This window comes from Leptopilina boulardi, unplaced genomic scaffold (assembly GCF_019393585.1).
Source record: "Leptopilina boulardi isolate dan_hultmark-lab unplaced genomic scaffold, ZJU_Lbou_2.1 LbouV2_260, whole genome shotgun sequence".
NCBI lineage: Eukaryota > Metazoa > Arthropoda > Insecta > Hymenoptera > Figitidae > Leptopilina > Leptopilina boulardi.
The window spans coordinates 67,235-91,240 of NW_026137819.1; the positions used below are offsets into that span (position 1 = coordinate 67,235).

General features: G+C 24.2%; 1 protein-coding gene and 1 long non-coding RNA gene across 2 annotated transcripts; both read right to left on the minus strand.

Annotated features, from left to right (window-relative positions):
- Positions 1-5,643: 5,643 nt before the first annotated feature.
- LOC127281016 (uncharacterized) lies at positions 5,644-6,328 on the minus strand. Its single transcript, XR_007842919.1, has 2 exons — positions 6,246-6,328; positions 5,644-6,022 (listed from the first exon to the last, which is right to left on the minus strand). It is a non-coding gene; the product is annotated as an uncharacterized LOC127281016 (long non-coding RNA).
- A 14,945-nt stretch (positions 6,329-21,273) lies between these two features.
- Positions 21,274-23,508, minus strand: LOC127281015 (uncharacterized). The gene is made up of 2 exons (XM_051304487.1): positions 23,359-23,508; positions 21,274-23,072 (listed from the first exon to the last, which is right to left on the minus strand). The coding sequence occupies exons 1-2, from the start codon at positions 23,378-23,380 to the stop codon at positions 21,889-21,891; spliced, it is 1,206 nt and encodes a 401-aa protein (XP_051160444.1). The 5' UTR covers positions 23,381-23,508; the 3' UTR covers positions 21,274-21,888.
- Positions 23,509-24,006: the final 498 nt, after the last annotated feature.

A 24,006-nucleotide genomic window follows, 5' to 3' on the forward strand; every position in this document is an offset into this window, starting at 1 on the left:
ACCAACTGTAGATGGACTATAGTAAAATTATTTGTTGTCCCTCCAGGCTTCCAGCTGATCGGGCAGCCATATTTGAAAGTGAAATACCTAATTAGTTGGAAAAAGACAGATATATATATATATATATCTGTCCGTCCTTTACGTTCACGTTTAAATCTAAAGCAGAATAGAAACATAATCGTAACCGGAGGAATGAGTTAGAAAACGATAGATATATTGTTTATCCTTCTCTAACTCATTATTCCGGTTACTATTTCATTTCTATTCTGTTCAGGCCTTTATGGTTCCAATTAAGAAATTATCAGAGTGGAGGAGTTACATGTTGATGTAAATGCCGAATGCAAAACCGAAAATAATGTGAGTGAAAAGGATAGTGATATATCCCTGTCCTTTTCACTCTCATTATTTTCGGTTTTGCATTCTGCATTTACATCGCAACATGTAAATCCAACCTTTTGGCCTTATACACACAATTACATAAATGCTGCGTCCTTCTGATTTAGCACAACATTTTAAAAAAATTGTGGCACTTCTATAATAATTTTATTATTTTATGGCGTAAAATGTTACCGATACATACACAAGGACCACCCTAATATTAGTGGTCATACACATGACCACAAGGTCATTGAATCCTTTCCTTTTTTTTGTCCTTGTCTTACATACGTGTTGCCATGACAACATGTGCGTTAGAAAAGGACAAAAAAAGTGTAGGCATATCTGACCACGAGTGAACACCATATGGCCATGAACTAATAAAATTATTATAGAAGTGTCACAACTTTTCAAATTGTCGTCAAGGCGCTTGAAAATACAAGGATTTTTCAACCGTCTGTGTTTTCTATTATCTTTGCAATGTAAAGACAGCTTAAGAGTGACAGAGATAGTGATATATGTTTGTTTCTTTCACTCACATACCCCCAATTACATAAATGCTGCGTCCTTCCGGTTTGACAGCATTTTAAAAAGTCGTAATATTTCTATAATAATTTTATTAGTTCATGGCGTAATATTGAAATCTAAAGGGCTAAGCAGAATAGAAACGTAATCGGAATCGCAAACGCAAACAGAAGAATGAATTAGAGAAGGATAGACATATTGTTTGTCCTTCTCTAACTTATTCCTGTTGCGGTTACGATTCCGGTTACGTTTTTTATTTTGCGTTGGCTGTAGACAAACAATGTGTTAGAGAAGGATAGCATATATCTTTGTCCTTCTCTAACTTATTATTCCGTACATGGCCAACGTAGAATCGAAACGTAACCGGAATCGTAACCGCAACCGGAATAATGAGTTAGAGAAGAACAACCAATATTTCTATCCTTCTCTAACTTATTCTTCCGGTTGCGTTTGCGATTACGATTCCGATTACGTTTGCGATGATGATTCCGATGACGTTTCGATTCTGCTCTGGCCTTTACGATTGCGTTTCCGTTTAAGAATTAATTTTTTTTTTATTTAAAAAAATTTATATGATTTCAAAAAATAATTAAAAATTATAATGAACTATTTATTATTTATCTATCTATAAGTAAAATTATCTATTGAAATACATCGGACAAGAGTAATACATATTTGTAGACGTTTTACTGAAACTAGAAACCCAACCCTGAACAAAGTGACAATAGACGATAATTTAGCTTCCACGCCCTGTTATAAAATGGTCGCATTCACATCAGTCACTCAGTTTGATAAAAAAGATTAAACAATTGTAAAAATAAATAAATACAAACAAAATAATTATGTGAAATAGTGTGAATAAAGTTATTTTCAAGAATTTATCAAGATTTTTTCCAAAAAAATTCAATTAAATTATCAGGAATGTTGTGAGAAAAAGACAGCGTCAATTTTTTCAATCACGTGACAAAGATTTATTCAATTGACATCAAATATCTTCAGTTTTTGGTATTTTTCAAGGTTCGTATTCATTTTTTCTTTAACTTTTAATTAATTTTCTTTTGTTATTATTATTATAAGAATTTGAAATTTTTTTTTTACATGTGATAACCTAAAAATGTAATTTATATATTTATATTTATTCTGCCTTATATTTAATACTATTTACATTTTTATATTATTTTTGTCATAAATAATTTTCTATTGAGAAAAAAATTCTTTTTAACATAATTTTGGTATAAAATTTATTTATTTTTTTTTTACATAATTTCGATGTGTAAAAGAAATTTTTTTTTTTTACAAAATTTTGATTTAAACAGGAAAGTGAATGAAATTTTTTGGGGAAATTTTTTTTTTTTAGGAAAAAAGTAACTAGTTAAGAGATGGTAATTTATATAAATTTTAACGACTCATCCCTGCTAAGTAACCTGATATTATTGGACTTTGGTAACTTCTTCCCTCCTTTTTTCGGAGAAAAAAAAGTACGTTATACCAAAAAAATGCTCGCACAGTAAATTAAACGAAAAAAAAAAAAATGTGAAAAGCAATCATTTTATAAAGAATAATTTATTATCGAGAATGGATGGGAATAATTTCAACTATAAAGGTATGTAATTAAAAAATTGTTTGCTTTTAATAATTGTTTAACTATAATTTCTTTTATGTGAAATATGCAAAAATTAATTGTTAAGTTTAACTAATTGTCAACACTTCTTTTTTAACCTTTTTTTTTTTATATAATTTCTCAAAACTAATTTCCATTATACTTGATTTTTATGTGTGTGTGTGTTTTTTTTAAATATTATTATTTTAATTTTTAATATAGACTGAATAGTCGCTTAAAAAAAATTCATTTTATCGAAAGAATATTAAAAAATTTTTTCAAACGCCAAATTTTTATTTTTTTACAATTTTTATTTGTCCGAGAAAAAATAAAGTCAAAAATTTGCTCCCAAATATATTTTTCCAAACAAATGATAAAAATGAAAAGAAAAATTAAATTAAAATAAATTATAATGAAAAATAGAATAAAAATAAATTTTAATAAAAAATAAATTTAAATAAATTTTAATAAAAAATAAAATGACAAATTATAAAATTATAAAAATTCTTTTTAAATCACCATTCTTTGCAATAAAATTACAAAAACAAAATAATTATTATTTAAAATTCAAATTAGATTAAATCGATTTTTTTTTTCTTTTGTTAAATAATAATAATTCAGAAAATTTGAAATTCGTCTGAAAAAAGTGTTAAAAATTCATAAAATGAATTTTAAAAGTCGTAATTAAAAATTTTGTAAATTTTTATTATTTTCTAAAACAATATTAAAATATTTCCAAACTTTTTTTTCTTTCTAAATTGTAAACGTGTATATATTTGAACCAATAACTTTTGTATTTGAAGTAAATACGATTTAATTGTTACAAATGAAAATTATTTGATTTAAGTAAATATTTATTTGATAATAGTCAAGTAAGCAACAGGCCTCGGATTATACGACTTTGTCGACTATTTCCTATTTTTTTTTTCAAAATTACGACTTTTTTCAACTTATTTTAATAAAATATGACTATTTTGACTTTTTTTACATTTTTTAAAAAAAATTTTAAATAAAATAAATTTTTTTTTAGAATAAAATGCAAATCTTTTTCAGATCTTCTTTATTTCAATTATTTAACAAATTTTTAACTAAAATTCTTTAATAAAATTAATTATTTTTAAAAATCTTTAATAAAATTCATCAAAAAATTCAATTATTTCAAAATTATTTTTCAATTAAAATTTTTGAAAATTTTAACAATAACAATTAGTTTCTTTCTTTCCTAAATAGCAGTGTTATACATATATATTATACAATTTGTATTTAAAGGGTACTTTATTTTTGAAGTCCCGTAAATAAATAAAATAAATAAAATAAATAAAATAAATAAAACAAATAAAATAAATAAAATAAAATAAAATTCAATCATTTTCAAAAATTTTAATTCAAAATCAATTAACATTCAATTATTACCCAACATTTCAATTCAAAATCTTTTAAAATTTAATTATTTTCCAAATTTTTAATTCAAACCAAATAAAATTTAATTATTACCCAAAATTTCAATTTAAAATCAATAAAAATTAAATAATTATTTAAAATTTCAATTCAAAATTAATTATTATCAAAATTTTTAATCAAAAATCAACTAAAATTAAATTATTAGCCAATATTTCAATTAAAATTCAATTATTTCCCAAAATTTCAATTCAAAATCAAAGAAAATTCAATTATTTTCAAAATTTTCAAATCAAAATAAACTAAATTTCAATTATTTTCCAAATTTTCAATTTAAAATCAAATAAAATTGAATTATTTTCTAAAATTCCAATTGAAAATTAATTACTTTCTAAAATTCTAATTGAAATTCAATTATTTTCCTAAAATTTAATTACAAATCAACAAAAATTCAATTATTTCTAAAATTCCAAGTGAGGTTCAATTATTTTCCAAAATTTCAATTCAAAATCAACTAAATATCAATTATTTTCCAAAATTTTAATTCAAAATCAACGAAAATAAAAAATATTTTCTAAAATTTCAATTCAAAATCAACTGCAATTCAATTATTTTCCAAAATTTTATTCAAAATCAGAGAAAATTAAATTATTTTCTAAAATTTCAACTGCAACTTGTTCAAAATTTAATTATTTTCCAAAGTTTGAATTCCAAATCAACAAAAATTTCAATTCAAAATTAATTATTATCAAAATTTTCAATCAAAAATCAATTAAAATTGAATTATTATACAAAATTTCATTTAAAATTGAATTATTTCAAAATTATTATTTAATTAAAATTTTTATAAAATTTAACAATTGTTCATAATTTTCAAAAAATGTCAAATAAAATTGCCAAAAAAATTTTAATTCAAAATAATAAATCAATTCAAAATCAAATAAAATTCAATTATTTTTAAAAATTTTAATTCAAAATCAACTCAAATTCAATTATATTTAAAAATTTTAATCCAAAATCAAATAAAATTTAATTATTACCCAAAATTTCAATTAAAATTCAATTATTTCCCAAAATTTCAATTCAAAATCTAAGAAAATTGAATTTTTTTTTAAATTTTCAAATCAAAATCAACTTAAAATAATTTATTTTCCAAATTTTCAATTTAAAATCAAATAAAATTCAATTATTTTCTAAAATTTCAATTCAAAATCAACGAAAATTCAATTATTTTCCAAAATTTTAATTCAAAATCAACTAAAATTGAATTATTATCCAAAATTTTGAATTAAAAAGCTTCAAAAATTTAATTATTTCTAAAATTTTCCATCGTAATTTTTTTTGAAATTTAACAATTTCAATTATAATAACTCTAAGGAAATTCAATTATTTTTAGTTAGTTTTATAATATTCTTTGAAAATTCAACTATCTGAAACTATTTTTCATTTAAAAATGTTTTTCAAATTATTGTATTTTTTGTTCAATTAATTTCAAAAAAAAAAAAATTTATTTAAAAATTTGTAAAATATTTTTGTTAAAATAAAAAAAAAATCGACTTTTTCGACTTTTTCGTAATATAAATCGACTAAAACGGCTTTTTTTTGTGCCTTTAAGTCGATCCAAGGCCTGAACTAATTATTTGAATCAAATAAATTTTTTTTTTTTTCATTATACTTGAATATTTATTGAAAAATTATTTTTTTTTTTTTTGGGAAAAAGGTTATATCTATTTAAAAGACACACATTCAAAGTTATATATTTTATTTACTGTAGAATATTTTTATTTGATTATTTAAAAAAAAAAAAAAAAAAAAAAAATTTAATAAAATTTTTCTCTTATAAATTATTATTATCTATCGTGTGGTAAATTAATGTTTTATTTTTTATAACTTGTTGGACAACAGTAACACATTCCTTTATTGGGTATACCATACGAATATTTCAATGGATTATTATTACACCTCATATCACGTTCTTTCCAATCGTTGAGCCAACAATTAAAAGTACAATCATCTTCTTGAGGGGCTGACATTCCATAAATAGAAAAAATTGCAACAACAATGAATATAATTAAAAAGGTACGATTCATTATTTTTTTTTTTTTTACTTATCTTATTTGGAATCTGAAAACAATATATTGTGTTTTTTTATTTCTTATTATTTGAAAAAAAAATTCCTTTTTTGAACATATTCTCAAAATTGTTATCTCGGAGATTTGTAATTTCTAATAACTTATAAATTATACTAAAAACAATATATAGAAATTGAAATGAAATATTAATTTTTTTTTTTTTGCAAATAATTATATATAATTTAAATTAAGAGAAATTTTTGCTATTTACTTACAAAAAAGTTTCTTTTTAAAATTTTGGAGTATGAAAAACTTCTTTCTATATTCAATTATATGTGATTGTTGTACAAAATTCCGCTACTCTCTAGTGATAATTAATAAAAATAATTCCAATATATAGCAAAATTTTGCCCACTTCACAATAATAATAATAATAATAATAATAATAATAATAATAATAATAAAATAACTAAAGAAGGGGAGTCTATTTAAAAATTAATTCATAGATATTTCTTATTTCTTTTAAAATATAATTATTTTTTTTCTTCAAATTATCATTTGAATTGCATATTTAAAAATTTACATATCTTTAATCAGGCTGTAAATACTCTTCTTTTTGAAAATTATGTACATAATGGAATTAAGCAACAAAATACATTCAAAAAAAAAAAATTCAAATTTATGATGATTGTTAATTAATATTCACATGGAAAGACAAATTATTTCATAATTCAATAAAAGTTGATCTAAATATTAACAATAGTCAAATTTAAAAGAAGACTATACAGAATTAGATGAAAATTATAACGTTTATAATAAACGATTTTTAAAGAAATAATTTTTTATAATGAATAATTCTTTAATTTTTTGCCTGAAAAATATTTCTTGTAGTTTAATTAAAAAAAAACTGTTGATTAATAAAATCAACAAATTATAAAAAAAAATATATATATATTTTTTTAGATAAACGATTTTATAATTTTTCGTGTTAAATAACGAATTTACTTCAGCATCGTTTTTAATAAAGGATTAATTTTTTTTTTTTTTTTTTGTTTTTTTTATCAATTATCTAAAATATATTTTGATTGAAAAAATTTTTTACGAGGCCTATTAAATGGTTATTATATTTGGTGTTTATTTACTTTTTGAAAATATTCAAATTCAATTAAGAAAATTTATTAAATTAACAATTTTTCAAGCAATTAAAAAAAATTGATAATTTAAGAAATTTTTCAATAAACAGCAAATATAATAACCGTTTAATAGGCCTCGTAAAAAAAATTTTCAATCAAAGTTAATTAAAAACGGAGTAAAATAATAATCATCAACAAATTTTAAGGGGGTAGTCTGGTGTTTCGATGCCTTTTTGGGAGCTTATTTCAGGTTTTTTTTTTTTTTTATTATAAAATAAAATATAATCACACCAAATCTTTTTACTTCGTTTTAATTCTAATCACGAAGTGTTGAAAAAAATTATAATCGATTATTTTTTACTAGATTTTGTTATTTATATTTAATATTAATGTTTATAACAAAAAAATGCTGGCGCAGATGATTTACAAAAATCTATCCGACCGATTGCTCAAATTTTTTTACAGCTTATTCTACACAAGCATGGCTCTGTCCCGTACTAGAATAAAACATTTTTGTTAATAAATAACAAAAAATAGCGGACTATATAAGCAAAAAGATTCAAAAATTGTCTCTTTTTTTATTGACAAAAAGTTAAAAATAAAAAAAAGTTATCATTAAAATTGCGTAATTCTAGTACGGGCCACAGCCATATTTGTGTAAAATAAGCTAAAAAAAAATTGGAGCAATCGGTCGAACAGATTTTTGTAAATCACCTGCGCCAGCATTTTTTTGATATAAACATTAATATTAAATATAAATAACAATGTCTAGTAAAAAATAATCGATTATAATTTTTTTCAACACCTCAAAAGGAGAATAAAACGATGTAAAAAGGTTTAGTGTGATTTTATTTTATTTTATAATAAAAATAAATTCTGAAATAAGCTCCCAAAAAAAAGGCCTAAACACCAGACTACCCCCTTAAATATATTTTGTTTTGTCATTTTTTTTTTTTTTCTATTTTTTCAATCATATATACGACGTTATAATTTATATAAATTGAGGTATGTGGGAATTAATGGACAACAATAACAAATGCCCTCATTAAACGGTAGGGGATAGGAATATTTTCCTGGATCATTAAGACAGGTAGAATCTCTTGCTTGTTGATTGTTACGCCAACAATTGCGACTAATATCACAGAAACTTGGATATGACATTATTTTAATTGTAAAAATCGTCAGAACAATGAAAATAATTAAACAGTAATAATTCATTGTTTATAGGAATTTGAAATCTGAAAATATGAATTAAAATAAAAAGTAAATTTAATTATAATAAATATTAAAAATAAATAATTAAATATTTATTTGTATTCAATAAATATTTATTTGTATCAAATAATTATTATTTGAGGCAAATTAAATGATATTTGTTTCAAATACAGAAATTATTATTGATTCGAAATACAATTAATTTAATTTAAATTAAAAAAAAATTATTTGATTCAAGTAAATATTTATTTGATATTTGGAATTATGTAAAGTTTAATTAAATTATTTAAAATTTAACAAAATCTCTTAAAATTCAATTAATTTTAAAAAATTTGTACTAAAATTATTATTTGAGAAATTTTTTTCAATTGTTTCAATTCAGTAAAGTTTAATTTTACTATTGTCTAAAATTCAAGAAATTTTTTTTTGAAATTTAATTTAAAATTTTAATTTTAATTCTTATAAAATTAATTTTTTTATAATTTTCATAATATTCTCAAAAAATTGAATTATTTAAAATATTTTTCAATTAAAAAAATTTTGAAATTCTATTTACGTCTATATTTTCTAATAAAAATCTTTAGCAAACAGAAATTATTAAAAAATTTTAATCAAAAAAAAACCTTGTTTACAAAAATCTAAATTGTAAATCTTTGAAAATAACACAAAAAATTTAGGTAAATTACTTATCATTTTGAAAAACGGTTTTTATATTCTTATTCGCATCAAATTTTGAAGAAAAAAAAAACAAAAATCAAATAAATTGAAAAATTAGTTTTGAGAAATTATGTAAAATAAAAAAATTATATTAATTTAAGTAAAATAGACATACAAAAATTAACTTACAAAAGTAGTTTGTCATGAAATTTTAAAGTGAAAAAGAAGACTATTATATCTTTTATGATTTTGTTTTTAAAAAAAATTCTTATATATACAGAGATAATTGAACTTTTTTTTAAAAAAATTAATATTAAGGGCAAAGGTTATATCTAATTAAAGACACATTCAAAGATATATTTTTTATTTACTGTAAAACATTTTTCTTTGATTATTTATGAAAAAAATTTAATTTATCTCTTAATTCAATATCGAGGACATGTATACATATATATATTTTTTTATCAAATCGCATTAATGGAATGAAAAAAAAAATTTTTTTTTGTTTATACATATTCCATATAATTAATTTATTGTGATTAATTAGTTTTTTTTAAATTTAATTAAGCAAGACCTAATGAACAACAGTAACATCTACCATGTATGGGACCATCGTACGAATATTTTTGTTTATTACCACAAATATTATCACGTGCTCTCCAATCATTGAGCCAACAATTGGAATTACATCCTAGATTCTGAGGAATTGACATCCCACATAAGGAGAAAATTGCAACGAGGAATATAATTAAACAGGTACGATTCATTTTTTTCCGTCTTATTTGAAATCTGAAAATAATATTTGTTATATTTTTTATTTCCTATATTGCTTTGAAAAAAAAATGTTCTTTTTTTCAAATATTCTCAAATTTTTTGACTCTGGTTATCAATTTTTTATCTGATATATTTTATGCGAATATAAAATTAAATTTTCTAATAACTTATAATTTATTAGAAATAATGTATTGAAATTTAAGGTTGCCACAAGTTATGAAAGTAAAACTTAATTATTGTTAGAAATTTTTGTTTTTGACTATTAAAACTGAAAAAAATATGAAAAAATTTTTAATTCTAATAAATTCAGGGAAATCATGGAAAAGTTAGGGAAAATTCAGAGAATTTTATAAAAAGTACTGGAAAAAATATCAAATTTCTAAAAATGCTACTAAAATTATAATTTTTGAAATTTTCAATTCAAACTTTTGCTTCTAAAAATTATTGTCTTATATTTTTATAATTGTCGACCTTGGATCGACTTTTGAAACAAAAAAAAATTTATTTTAGAAAAAGAAAAATCTAAAAACTCAATTTTTTTGTTTTCCATAAATTTAATAATTGGATAAATATTTTATTATTATTAACAATGTAAGAATGTATATGTATGACGATTAATGACGAAGGTGTCCGATTATAATTGGCGAAAATGTACGAGACTGATTGAGGATCAGTCTTACGCGAACCACGAAAATAAGAAGTCGACCAATAAACTTACATAATGTTGATTAAGTGTTTTATTTAATAATCCTTACAATTCAGAAGTGGGATTGACTCATTATCCGCCCAAATGAATTGCAAATTTATTTTTTAATTGTTTTACCGTCCTTGACGATTTTATCGATTTATCTTAGCGGCAAAAACCAGATGATCGCAAGTCGCCACGCGGTCGATCGAAAAATCGACGATCCTGAATGAACTACGCTTTTGTGTGGAATATAAGTGAAATCATTTGTTCGGGAAAAATTCGTTGACATCAGTGAGCTATGAAAAAGGGCCCAATTATGTGTAGTGGTCATTAAAACTTAATGTGCTCAAATGTGAAGTGACGCTTTCAGAAAGTGGCAATATGGCGATTCCAAAGGTGCCGTGTAATAACTCGTAAGAAGAACGCTAAGTGTCGCTGTGGTTCGCGAAGATACATGTGAAGCAATAAAATTTTGGTGATTGCGCGGTTCCGACTTAAGTTGAATATATGTGTCCTCTTGTGTGAGACGAAGAACACCATACTGATGAAGTGAAGTGTTCAGATTAACTTCTGAGAATTAATCTGTAATTTCTGTGTGTTGAACTTCTGATAATCATCATCTTCTGAGAGATTAATAACTTCTTTGGAAGCGGAAGAAAAATTTGTGAACCCCTTTGGAAATTCTGGCAAGCAAAATGTGTGATAATATGGACCCAACCAAGTTCACAGTGTTGACCCTTAAAGAAGTCTCCAAATTGCGGGGAGTGGTAGGTTATGGCAGTAAGGCCGAAATCATCAGACGCTTGCAAGAGGTTGATCCGTCGGATGCTTGGATGGAAGAAGCAATTAAAATTCAGTCGTCCAGTAATGAGTATTCAGAAACTGAAGGCCGTGAAAACGGGGAAACTTCGAATACTCAAGACGCTCCTGGCACCAACAATCATCGAGTGAACGAGACAAGACGATTTGACGAGAGAGAGATCGAGTTTTTGCTTCGTGAACGAGACTTGATGGCGAGGGAACTCGAACTTGCACGAAGGGAAGTGGAGATTTTGCGTCGCACGCCGAGTCATTCCGAAATTCAGCAACCTACTCGACAGACAAATATCAACGCACTTAAGGATTTGCTTAGTGATTTTGAAGGCACGGGCGCAGATCTACGAAGGTGGAAAGAGCAGTTTCAGTTAATACGCAGCACATATAAATTAGATGACGACCATGGGCAATTATTAATGGGAGCAAAACTCAAAGGTAAAGCCTTGAGATGGTTCCACTCTAAACCGGAGTTCATTAGGATGACGGTGGACGATCTACTTAGGGAACTGACAGTTATGTTTGATCACCACCAGGATAGAGTGACTTTGAGGAAGAAGTTCGAAAATCGCACTTGGAAATCTTCTGAGTCATTTAGTGACTACTTCCACGATAAACTAATATTAGCAAATTCTGTGCCTATCGATGAAACCGACCATATTGATTACCTCATTGACGGGATACCGGAAGTAACGTTAAGAAATCAAGCCCGTATCCAATGTTTTAAAGAAAAAAATAACTTATTACAAGCTTTTGAGAGGATCACACTAAAGGACGACTGTAAGAGTATTTTCGATCAAAGAAAAAATACTTCAGCAACGACATCAAATCCCGAAAGCGAGTCGAAAGATTCTAAGATAATTAAGAGAAATACCCAACTTAGATGTTTCAACTGCAGCAGATATGGACATCTTGCATCCGAATGCAGACAACCTACCCGACCAAAGGGCGGCTGCTTCAAGTGTTTCGACGTGGGGCATCAGTGGAAGGACTGTCCCAAAAAGAAATACACAAATGAGGAGAAGCAGCAGGTGAGCAACGTGGCGTCGGGGCAGGAGGAGCAGCAGTCGTCTGCAGACGTCTCCAACAAAAATCCTCTTGATTCCGAAGTTTTTAAAACTGCATCCTACGAATTCGACTCATACGCAAATGTACCACGATTTTTTGATACTCTTCTGGATACTGGAAGCCCAATTAGTTTCATCAAGGAGCACCTCGTTCCCAGGGAAAGTATTTCTACATATGAAGGTAATGATTATTATGGTGTAAATAATAGTGCTTTAAATTTTGTGGGCGTGACGAGCGCGAGAGTGACTTTAGATGGCGTTGGTCACGAGTTGAAATTGTTAGTCGTTTCAGATCACACTATGTTATCTTCTGTTGTTTTGGGTCGCGATGCCCTGCGCGTGTTTAACTTGGGTTTGAAAGCAATGTCAAAAATTGAGGCGAAAGCGATTAGAGAAATTTTTAATATAGATATAACTCGGAAGAATATAATTGATTTTCTTGAAATTAATCCGGAAATTGATGAACTAACGCAATGTGAATTGAGGAGAATATTTTTGACAGAATATATAAATTGTGAGCGACCAGAGTTTCCCGACGTCAGGTTTGAGCTCGGATTGCGCCTGACAGATGACCGCCCGATCTATTTTGCGCCGCGTCGATTGTCCTTTGAGGAGAAAGAGCACTTGGTGAAAATTATCGATAACTTACGCAAACGTCGCATTCTTAGGGAAAGTAACTCGGATTATGCCGCGCCAGTAGTCATGACAAAGAAAAAAAATTCAGAATATAGACTATGTGCAGATTACCGTAAAATAAATAAAGTAACTTTGAGAGATAATTATCCCCTCCCCTTAATTGAAGACCTGTTGGATAAATTAAGGGGGAAAAATTATTTTACACTACTCGATTTGAAAGACGGTTTTCACAATATGGATATGGCAGCAGATTCAGTCAAATATACTTCAATCGTTACTCCCATTGGCCAGTACGAGTATTTAAAAGTCCCTTATGGTTTAAAAACCGCTCCAGCTGGGTTTCAAAGATTTATAAACAAAATTTTCGAAGAATTGATTAGAAAGGGGGAAGTAGCTATTTATCTGGATGACATTTTGATAATTTCGGAAACGCTGGAACATCATCTCGAAATAGTGAAGCGCGTATTTGCACTAATGGTAAAAAATAAGTTGGAGTTGCGACCCGACAAATGTAAATTTTTGCAAACAAAGATCGAATACTTAGGTTACAATGTCTCTGCCCAGGGTATTAGTCCAACAAATCGCGGGATAGAAGCTGTAACTAATTTTCCTATTCCGAAGAATATACGAGAAATTCAAAGTTTCCTCGGATTTTGCTCGTATTTTCGAAAATTCATTCAGGGATTTTCCGTACTCGCTAAACCTCTTCATGACCTTCTGAAAAAAAATGTTTTGTTTAGATTCGGTACAGACGAACTTAAGTCATTCGAGACACTTAAAGAAAAATTGATAAACTTTCCGGTCTTAAGTATCTATAGTCCACACGACGAGACTGAGCTCCACTGTGACGCCAGCAAACTCGGATTCGGCGCGGTGCTGTTACAGAAAAAATCAGACGGGCTATTTCATCCAGTGTTCTACTTCTCAAAGCGAACAACAGAAACCGAAAGCAAGTATCATAGTTTCGAATTGGAGGCTCTGGCCGTGATATATGCTTTGAGACGATTTAGAATTTATCTTCAGGGAATAAGATTTAAGATTGTCACTGACTGTAATGCGCTCAAATTGACATTAGATAAAAAAGATATTAATCCGCGCATTTCGCGTTGGTCTCTTGAAATGGAAAATTTTGATAAGTCATTCGAACATAGAGCGGGAGAAAAAATGAAGCATGCCGATGCATTTAGTCGTTCCGCAAATGTTTTGATCGTGGAAGATAACTCATTTGAGAACAATCTAATAGTCAGTCAGAATCTTGATTCTAAAATAGTGGAATTGCGAAGAAATCTCGAGAATGAGCAGGATAAGTTATACGAGATGCGAAATGGCTTAGTATATAGAAAACGCGATAACGGTATCCTATTTTATGTGCCTGAAAAAATGGAGAACCACGTTTTACGTAAATATCACGACGACTTAGGCCATTTTGGCCCTGAAAAAACTGTTAGTTCTATCTTAAAAAATTACTGGTTCCCATCAATGCGCGAGAAAGCAAAGTTGTACGTAGCGAATTGTTTAAAGTGTATAGCGTTCTCTCCTTCAACCGGGAAGGGAGAGGGTCAACTTAATTCTATTCCGAAAGGTACTCTGCCGTTTCAAACAATACATATTGACCACCTTGGTCCCCTCGATAAGCGTATCTCATGTAAACAACACGTGTTTTTAATAATAGACGGATTTACCAAATTTATAAAATTATATGCGGTAAAAACTACGGAAAGCAAAGAAGCAATAAATTGTCTCAACGATTACTTCTTGCACTATAGTAGACCTCGAAATATAGTATCCGACCGCGGTACGTGCTTTACGTCTCTAGAGTTTAAAACTTTCTTAGAGGAAAATGGTGTTAATCACATTCTTATAGCAACTGCGTCACCCAAAGCGAATGGGCAAGTCGAGAGAACGAACCGAGTCTTGAGTCCAATGCTAGCAAAGCTTTCCGAACCCGTTACCGGTAAGCTCTGGTACAAAATGCTGTCTGATGCCGAGTTTGCACTCAACAATACCGCACATAGTACAACGGGCATAAGCCCCAGTAAATTATTATTCGGGATTGAGCAGAAAGGTAAAGTGTTAGACCCTGTTGCGGAATTGTTGAAGCAAGCTGTGCATAGTGATGACTCTCGTGACCTTGACGAGATGAGATTGGAAGCGAGTGAGAAAATTAGTAAATCACAAAATTATAATAAAGAGTATTACGATAAGAAACATAGGAAACCGCGCAAGTATCAATCCGGCGACTATGTCATGGTAAGAAATTATGACACGACTCCTGGGGCTCCAAAAAAGCTCATACCACGGTTCAAAGGTCCATATGAAGTTAAAAAAATATTACGTAACGATAGATATGTTTTAGAAGATGTAGAGAACTTTCAACTTACACAAAAACCGTATTCAGGAACCTGGGAATCGTGTAATATGAGACCTTGGCATACCGACTTCGTAAATATGATTTGTAACGCGTATTGTGAACATTTTATGGTAAGATAATAAAAATATTATAAAAGTAATGACTAGTTCGCGCCGAACATAATAGTCAGGATGGACGAGTTTGTAAGAATGTATATGTATGACGATTAATGACGAAGGTGTCCGATTATAATTGGCGAAAATGTACGAGACTGATTGAGGATCAGTCTTACGCGAACCACGAAAATAAGAAGTCGACCAATAAACTTACATAATGTTGATTAAGTGTTTTATTTAATAATCCTTACAACAATTTGTTATTAGAAATTTAAAAAAAAAAATTTTTTAATTTCTTAATAAAAATGTTTCACAGAAATATTTTCAAGAATATTTTTTTTTTTTAACACCGAATTAAACTGAGACAAATTTCCAAGATTTCAATTCAGTTTCAGAATAAATTTTTGAAAAATAATTTAAAGTTACATTTAAAAAAAAAAAAAAAAAAGAAAATTCAAATCTGATTTATGCACATTATTCTAATTCAGAATTTTGGAAAATGTTTTAATTAATTAAATTTTCAAAGAATTTGATTAAAAAATATTATTGAAAAAAAATTAATTTTTAATGAAAATTTGTAAAATAATTGAATTTGAAAGAATTTGATTTAAAATTTTGAGAAATAATTGAATTTCAGGAGATTTACAAATTTCAGATAATAATTGAATTTTAGAGAATTTTCAACTGAAATAATAAATTTAATTAAATTTTTATGGAGTTACAGTTAAAATTTTTAGAAATAATTGCATTTTTTGAGATTTCAAAAATTATAAATTTTGTTGTAAATATAAACAGAATTAAAAAATTATTTAAATAATTGAATTTTTGAAAAATTGAAATTAAAATTATTGAAATAATTAATTAAACAAAGAATTATTATATAGATAAAAATTTGGGGAAAAAAATTTTCAATTGAATTTACATTCAATTAATTATTCAATTACTAATTGACTTTGGAAGAGTTCGAGTTTTTTTTTGGAATTTGGCGAAGAATTTTAAATACAATTTTTAGAAATAATTGAATTATAGAGAAGTTTAGAGAATTTTAAATTGAAAAATGTTTTAAAAAAATTAAATTTTCGATTTGTGAAATTTTTCTAAAGATTTTTAAATCAAAAGTAATTGTAATTTGAAATTTTTAATTTTATAATTATATTTTTTAAAATAATTGAATTTTTCAAAATATTGAATTAAAATAATTGAAATTTAATTTCAATTCTTAAAAAGTAATTGAAATTTCTTAAAATTTCATTGAAAGTTTTAAAAATAATTTAATTTTTTTAATTTGATTGAATTTTCATTTATTGCAATTCTTTTAAAAATAGAATTCATATTTGATAAAAAAAAAAAAAATAATAATAAAATTCGAAAATATCAGAGAAAAAAAATATTGTCTCTGGAAGTCAGGAAAATGTCAGGGAAAATTATAATGAAAATTTTTTAAAAACCCTGAAATTGAAATGAATAAAATATATTTTTTTTATAAATAATTACAAATTAAAAAGAGATTTCGCTATTTACTTACGAAAGTTTCTCATTAAAAGTATGATAAAATTTTTTTTTCTATACTCAATTGTGTTTGTTGCAAATTTTCGCTACACTCTGACGATGATTGATAAAAATCACAATATATAGGGGAGCAACATTTTGCCCACTCCACTTAATAATAATAATAATAATAATAATAATAATAATAATAATAATAATAATAATAATAATAATAAAAAGAAAAAAAGGGAAGAGAAGTCTATTAAAAGATAATTTCGAAGATATTTCATATTTATTTTAAAATTTTATTTATTTTTTCAAATTATTAATTAAATTTTATCTTTTAATTATTTTGCAAATCGTGATTGAATTAAAAACAACAATATAGACATTGAAAAAAGAAAAATATCCAAATTAATGATGATTGATAATTTAATATTCATTATCCCGTGAGTTGTACGTTGCAACAATAACAAGTTCCATGTAATGGTCCATTATACGAATATTTTGGTCCATTTCCACAAAAATAATCACGAGCTTGCCAATCATTTAACCAACAATTAACATCACATCCAAGTTGTATGGGTGACGATATTCCTTTTGCGATGAAAATCATCATGACAAATAAAACAATAAAATAGGCGCCTTTCATTTTTTTTTCTCTAAAAATAGATGGAATTAAAAAGAAATTTATTTAATATTTTAATACGAAAGAATATTTTAATTTAATACATTAATTTTTTCAGTAATAAAATTTTAATTTGAAAATAATAATAATAATACCATAATAATAGAAATAATAATTTACAAGAGAAATTTCTTAAAAAATATTATAATAACAATAATATGTTTGAAATAATAATATAATTTGACTTACAATGAAAATTGTCAATTTTTGTTGAAATGAGAAAAATTGTAACAGAATTGAAAGCGATTATAATTCTTTATTAAAAGAAAAGGAAGGAAAAATACAAATTTATAGAAAGCAATTGTTTACATTTCTCTGATTATTATAAATGAAGGGAAATTTATTTAAAAGTCGACATTGAATTTAATTGAAATAATAATCATATTATTCCTTTAAAAAACTATTTAAAATTAAAACTGCGAGAGTAGAAAAACAAAGCAATCTATCATAATGAATGATAATATTTTTTTTTAACAAGGTTTGTTTAATATTAATGATGAATAACAAACAATACGTCAATTTTCAAAAATTGCGCAGAAATCATTCTGTCTGATTGTTTGGTCAATTGTAATTTCGGACAAAGTGAAAATTCGGCTTCTTGAAAAAAACAAGGTTTGTTTAATATTAATGATGAATAATAAATAAAATTTTAAAAAATCAATACTAATTGGTCAATTTTCAAAAATTGCACCGAAATCATTCTGATTTTTTGTTCGGTCAATTGTAATTTCGGACAAAATGAAAATTCGGCGTCTTGAAAAATTCTATCAATTAAAAATTCGGACAAATTTAAAATTCGGTGAATTAAAATTTCTGTCAATTTAAAAATTTGAATCACATAAAATTCGATTGAATGAGAATTCTGTTAAATTAAAATTCGATTAAATTAAAATTTTGTTAAATAAAAAATTCTTATGTAAAGAAAATGACTCAAATAAAAATTCTGGCAAAAATTCGGCAGCTAAAAATTTTAAGTAAAAATTTGTATTAAAAGGAAATTCTGTCAAATTTAAATTCGAAAATTGAAAATTCGTCTAAAAAATAAATAAATTCTAATAAAATACTTTAAAATTAATATTTTAATTAAATATTTTATATGGAAAATTCTTGAGCCTCAAATAAAATATTTCTTTGTGTAATTTGTATATAAATTATTAGAATTTTATTTAAAAAAAAAGAATTTTTATTTTATAATTATATACAGTATTTAATTATTGATTGATAGAAAACTTTTTTTTTTATATTTGACCACAACAGTAACATCTGCCGTGTATGGGTCCAGGATAAGAATATTTTGGTTTATCACCACAAAATGCATCGCGAGACATCCAATTATTTAGCCAACAATTAATGTCACATACTGCTGACAATCCCCCGACGATAAAAATCGTCATTACCACTAACAAAATTAAAGAGATTCGATCCATGTTTTTTTTTGTAATTAACTTTCAATCCTGAAATGTAATATTTAAAAAAGTAATTAAATTTACAATGTAAAAATATTGATTTAATCTCAAAAATGATGAAAAATAATTTATTACTTTAGAAAGAATTTTTTTTAACACAATTAAATTTATTCAAATTTCAATATGTTCAAATTTTTAAATTTTGCTATTTAATTGACTTTTATTCGATTCAAATTTAAATCTAAATTTTTCTTCATCCCCCTACGAATTAATATTCACAGGAAAAAAAATAAAATAAAAAAAATGAAATAAAAAAATGTAGACATCTAAAAATAATAATTTTAATTTTTTAATTTAAATTTTAGTTATAAATCAATGAAAAAATCATCAATAAAAATAAATGATCTTCAATAACCAAATTAGAGCAATTTCAACTTTGAAATAATGATGAAAAAAAAAATTAATTACCTTTCAGTATTATAAAGTACTGATTGATTATTATTATTTGTTTGTTTGAAGGAACGCGAACAGACTCTGTTATTATTAACAACGAAAAAGACGCAAATATATATAGGGAGTGTTTGTTTACACTATAAGAAAAGAAAAGAAAAAATTTAAGAAAAAGAAATAAAAATCGTGAACTTTTATCAAAATAACAAAGAACACATTTAATGGTTTTTAATGCCATTTTTAGCATAACAAGATAATAATAAAAGAAAACGAGTTCAATGTATAGATTCTAAAAACACAAAAAATTATTTCTGGAGAGTAACTCATTTATTTTCATTTATTCTGATAAAATAAATTATTTATTCTAAATAACATAATTAATTATTTCTCGAAAGTAACTCATTAATTTTTATTCCTATTGAAAAAAATATGTGAGACATATTTATACAATATATAAATAAACAAGAAAAAAGTTATTAAATATATAAATATAGTTATTTATAAATATCTGTTATATATGCTAATCATTAAAAACAACTAATAAATTACTAATAAAATATTATTTTTTAAACTTTTTACGCGAAATTTAATCGAGAAATAAAAATAAAGTAAAATATTGCATAAGTCTCGGATCGACTTAAAGGCTAAAAAAAAAGTCGATTTATATTCCGAAAAAAGTCGAGTTTTTTTATTTTAACAAAATATTTAATTGGTTAATAAATATTTTAATTTAAATAACTAATGTTATAAGATATTAAATTCATTTTACTAATTCTGTAATGAGTACATAATTCTATAATGAATATTATCAAGAAAATTTATTTCGAATATTTCAGAATCGAACTAATTGTAAGACAAATTTTCAAAATTTTATTTAAGTAGAACAAATTTCTAAAAAAAAAATTCTTAAAAATTCATTTTTATAATTTTTTCAAGTCTAATTTAAGCAAATTATTTGAATTTAAAATTTTGTCATAGTTTTTAATTTTGATGGTCAAAAAAAATTCAGGCAATACATAATCAAGTTTTACAGATTTTTAAATAAAAATTTCTTTTTTAAATAATTGAATTTCAAAAGATTTTTGTTAATTTGAATATTGGAATTTTTGTTGATTTTCAATTTAAATTTTAGAAAATAATTGCTTTTGAACAAGTTACAGTTGAAATTTTAGAAAATAATTGAATTTTTGTTGATTTTGAATTAAAATGTAGAAAAATAATTGAACTTTAGTTGATTTTGAATTAAAATTTTGAAAAATAATTGAATTTTAGTTGCTTTTGAATTAAAATTTAGGAAAATAATTGAATTTCAATTGGAATTTTTGTTAATATTGAATTTAAATTTTAGAATATAATTGCTTTTGAACAAGTTACAGTTGAAATTTTAGAAAAAAATTGAATTTTTGTTGATTTTGAATTAGAATGTAGATAAAATAATTGAATTTTCGTTGATTTTGAATTAAAATTTTGAAAAATAATTGAACTTTAGTTGATTTTAAATTAAAATTTTTTAAAATAATTGAATTTTTGTTGATTTTGAATTAAAATTTAGGAAAATAATTGAGTTTTACTTGATTATGAATTGAAATTTTTGAAAATAATTGAATTGCAATTGGAATTTTAAAAAATAATTAAATTTTTTTTAAATTTTAATTTTGGTATATAATTGGATTTCAAAACATTTTAGTAAATTTTAGAAAATAATTAAATACAGAATTGAAAATAATTTATCAAATAATTTTAGATCTCCTGTTTTAAAAATTATTGAATTTTCCTAGATTTACAATTCAGATTTTTGATAAAAATTGAAAACAAAAAAAAATGTTAATAAAAATATTTTTTTATTGAATTTTTGAGTCCTTATTTTTAGAAAGATGTAAACCATATTTCTCTATTAAAAAAACAATACATTTTTTTATACATTTTCATTTTTTAAATCATTATAAAATCTTTATTTCGATTGTACAAATGTTTTTATAATAATAATAATTATTATTATTACTATATTTATTATCATTGTTATTATATTGTTTTTATTATTATTTTTATTATTATTTTTATTATTTTCATTTTTTTTATTATTATAATTATTATTTATGATAATGATAAATTATAATAACAAATAATAATTAGAAATAATAAGTCGTAATAATGCTTATTAAATAAAATAATAATAAATTATAGTAACAAATATTTGTGATAAATAGTAATTTCTAATAATAATAATAATAATCATTTAATTTTATAATAATAAATTGTTAAATAATATGGCACTTATGTCTAAACTTTAAAAACATAGTTCTTTATAACAATCGTAAAATGTTTGTTCGTTTTTTGAACAAAGTGACAAATTTAAAAATTAATTTCAAATTTATGTGGAAAAATTTACAAAATAATAATTATTTTTAATGCGTCGATTTTTTTTTTTTTTTTTGCTTTAAAACGGAATTGTCGAGAAATATTTATTAATTCTCCAAACTTCAGCATTTAATTCCTCATCATCTGACTGTCTATTTTCATAATTATCAATTTCTTGTTCTACATCTTTATAAGGATTAATTAATATAAATGGATAATAATCAATATCATAATAAGTTTCCTTTGGTCCAAAACCAGGATAATAATATCTAACAACTGGTTTAAATATTTGTTTCGGCGTTGATATATGTATAAATTTTTCCACATTATAACCAATTTTATTTTCAATTAAATTTCCAAAATCAACATCAGAATCACGCCATCCCAAAAAATAATATTCATATTCATTGTCTTCAAATTCATCGTAAACAATTTTTGGACAATCATCATCTGAATAAACTTCTTTATAATTAATTTTTATATCGTCACATAATTTTTTTACTATTTTCCATTCTCCTATTGAAATTAAAACATTTTTTTCAGTAATATTTTTTAATATTTCTCTTAAATTTTCATTATCAATCATTGTTAAATCCTCTAATCCAATATCGATAAAATTTTCAAAAATTTTATACACAATCAAAATGCGTAATCCTTTAGTAATTTTGGAAATTTTATATTCTTGCTTCATTCCAAATAGAACGAAATTTAATAATTTTTTATCTGATTTTCGTGGTGTAAATTTTTTTTTCACTTGAGGAAAATAAATATTTCCACCTTGACATTCAGTTGGACAAATGATAATTAATAAATTTGTTTGATTATATTCAGAAATATTTTTACAAGGTAAACGAAAATCATTTTCACGATAAATAACAAATTTTTCAGGAATTGCTTGATATTTATTACCAAGTTGTTCAGTTGTTATTGATTGTCCAAGAAAATTTAATAAATGACTATTTTCATTTTCTAATTGTTTTTCGAGTGGTTGGAAAATTTTTGAATTAGTAATAATTTTCATTTCATCATTGTTGGCAATTGTTGTTGAAATATTAGATGATTGGATAAAATTTAATTTTGATGATAAATCAGAATTGATGTTGTGAAGATCAATTTCTTGATTGTCAATCATAATAATTGTTTTGCTGTTAAAATTTATGATTCCTGTTTTTATTTCTTCGTTTTCGAGTATTTTTAGTTCATCAATTAAATCCTCGGTGGAATATTTTACTCGTTTTTGATTTGGTGACACTTGATCGTTTGCTGGAAAAATTTTTTTTAAAAAATAATTTTAGGCGCAAGATTTTAATAAATTTTTATATTTAGAAAAATTTCTATTCAAATGAATTTAAAAAAAAAAAATTTTTTTTTTATTTATTTCATTAATTTTATTTTTTTATTCAATTTAACTAATTATTAATTACTGAAATAAATCTTAACCTCAAAAAATTTGGAAAGAGAAAATGAAAAAAAAAGAAATTTAAAGTACAAAAAAAATTAAAAATTAGAAATGAAAAATAGTATTAAAATTGAAATATTATTTGCTTACTTTTTCTTTTTCCTGTGGACATGATTATTTGTTGATTAATATAATATAAAATTTAAAAATTCATTTGGAAATTTGGAAAAACGTGTGTAAATAATTTTGTGTCTGTTTTTCCATCATATATAATGAAAAACATATATAGATTTGGATTTGACATATAGAATTTGTATTTATTTGTGGTGCCATCTAATTAATTTTTCCTAATTATTTATACATCAGGCCTTGGATTGTACGAATTTTTCGATTTTTTTTTCATATTATTTTAATCAAATAAAAATTAAAATTCTTTAAAATAAAAATTTTAATTAATTGATTTTTGCAGAATTTTTCATCAAAAAACAATTTTCTATATTACAGAATTTTTATATAATATCTAAAAACTTTTGATTTTTCCAGCCGATTGCAGAAAATAAGTATTCTTGGGTGAATTTCTGAGCTATTGAAAATTAAACCCAAAGAATTTTTTTTTTCAAACACAAATCTACTAGAATGTGATCGAAAATTTAATTCGTTATTTAATAATGATAAATTTTTTAATTTTAACCTAAAATGTCACATTTCATTCTGCAAAATAAATAAGGAAGCATGATTATGTTCTAAGAATAATAATAATTAGTTAGATTTTTCATTTTATGAAATTTCATTTGTCAT

What these genes read in the sequence shown, in the direction of transcription:
- LOC127281015 (XM_051304487.1), bottom strand. Translation starts at nt 23,380, where the DNA reads ATGTCCACAGGAAAAAGAAAAA. An exon ending in GTCCACAGGAAAAAGAAAAA is followed by an intron (nt 23,073 to 23,358) that starts GTAAGCAAATAA and finishes AAATTTTTCCAG; the next exon opens with CAAACGATCAAGTGTCACCA.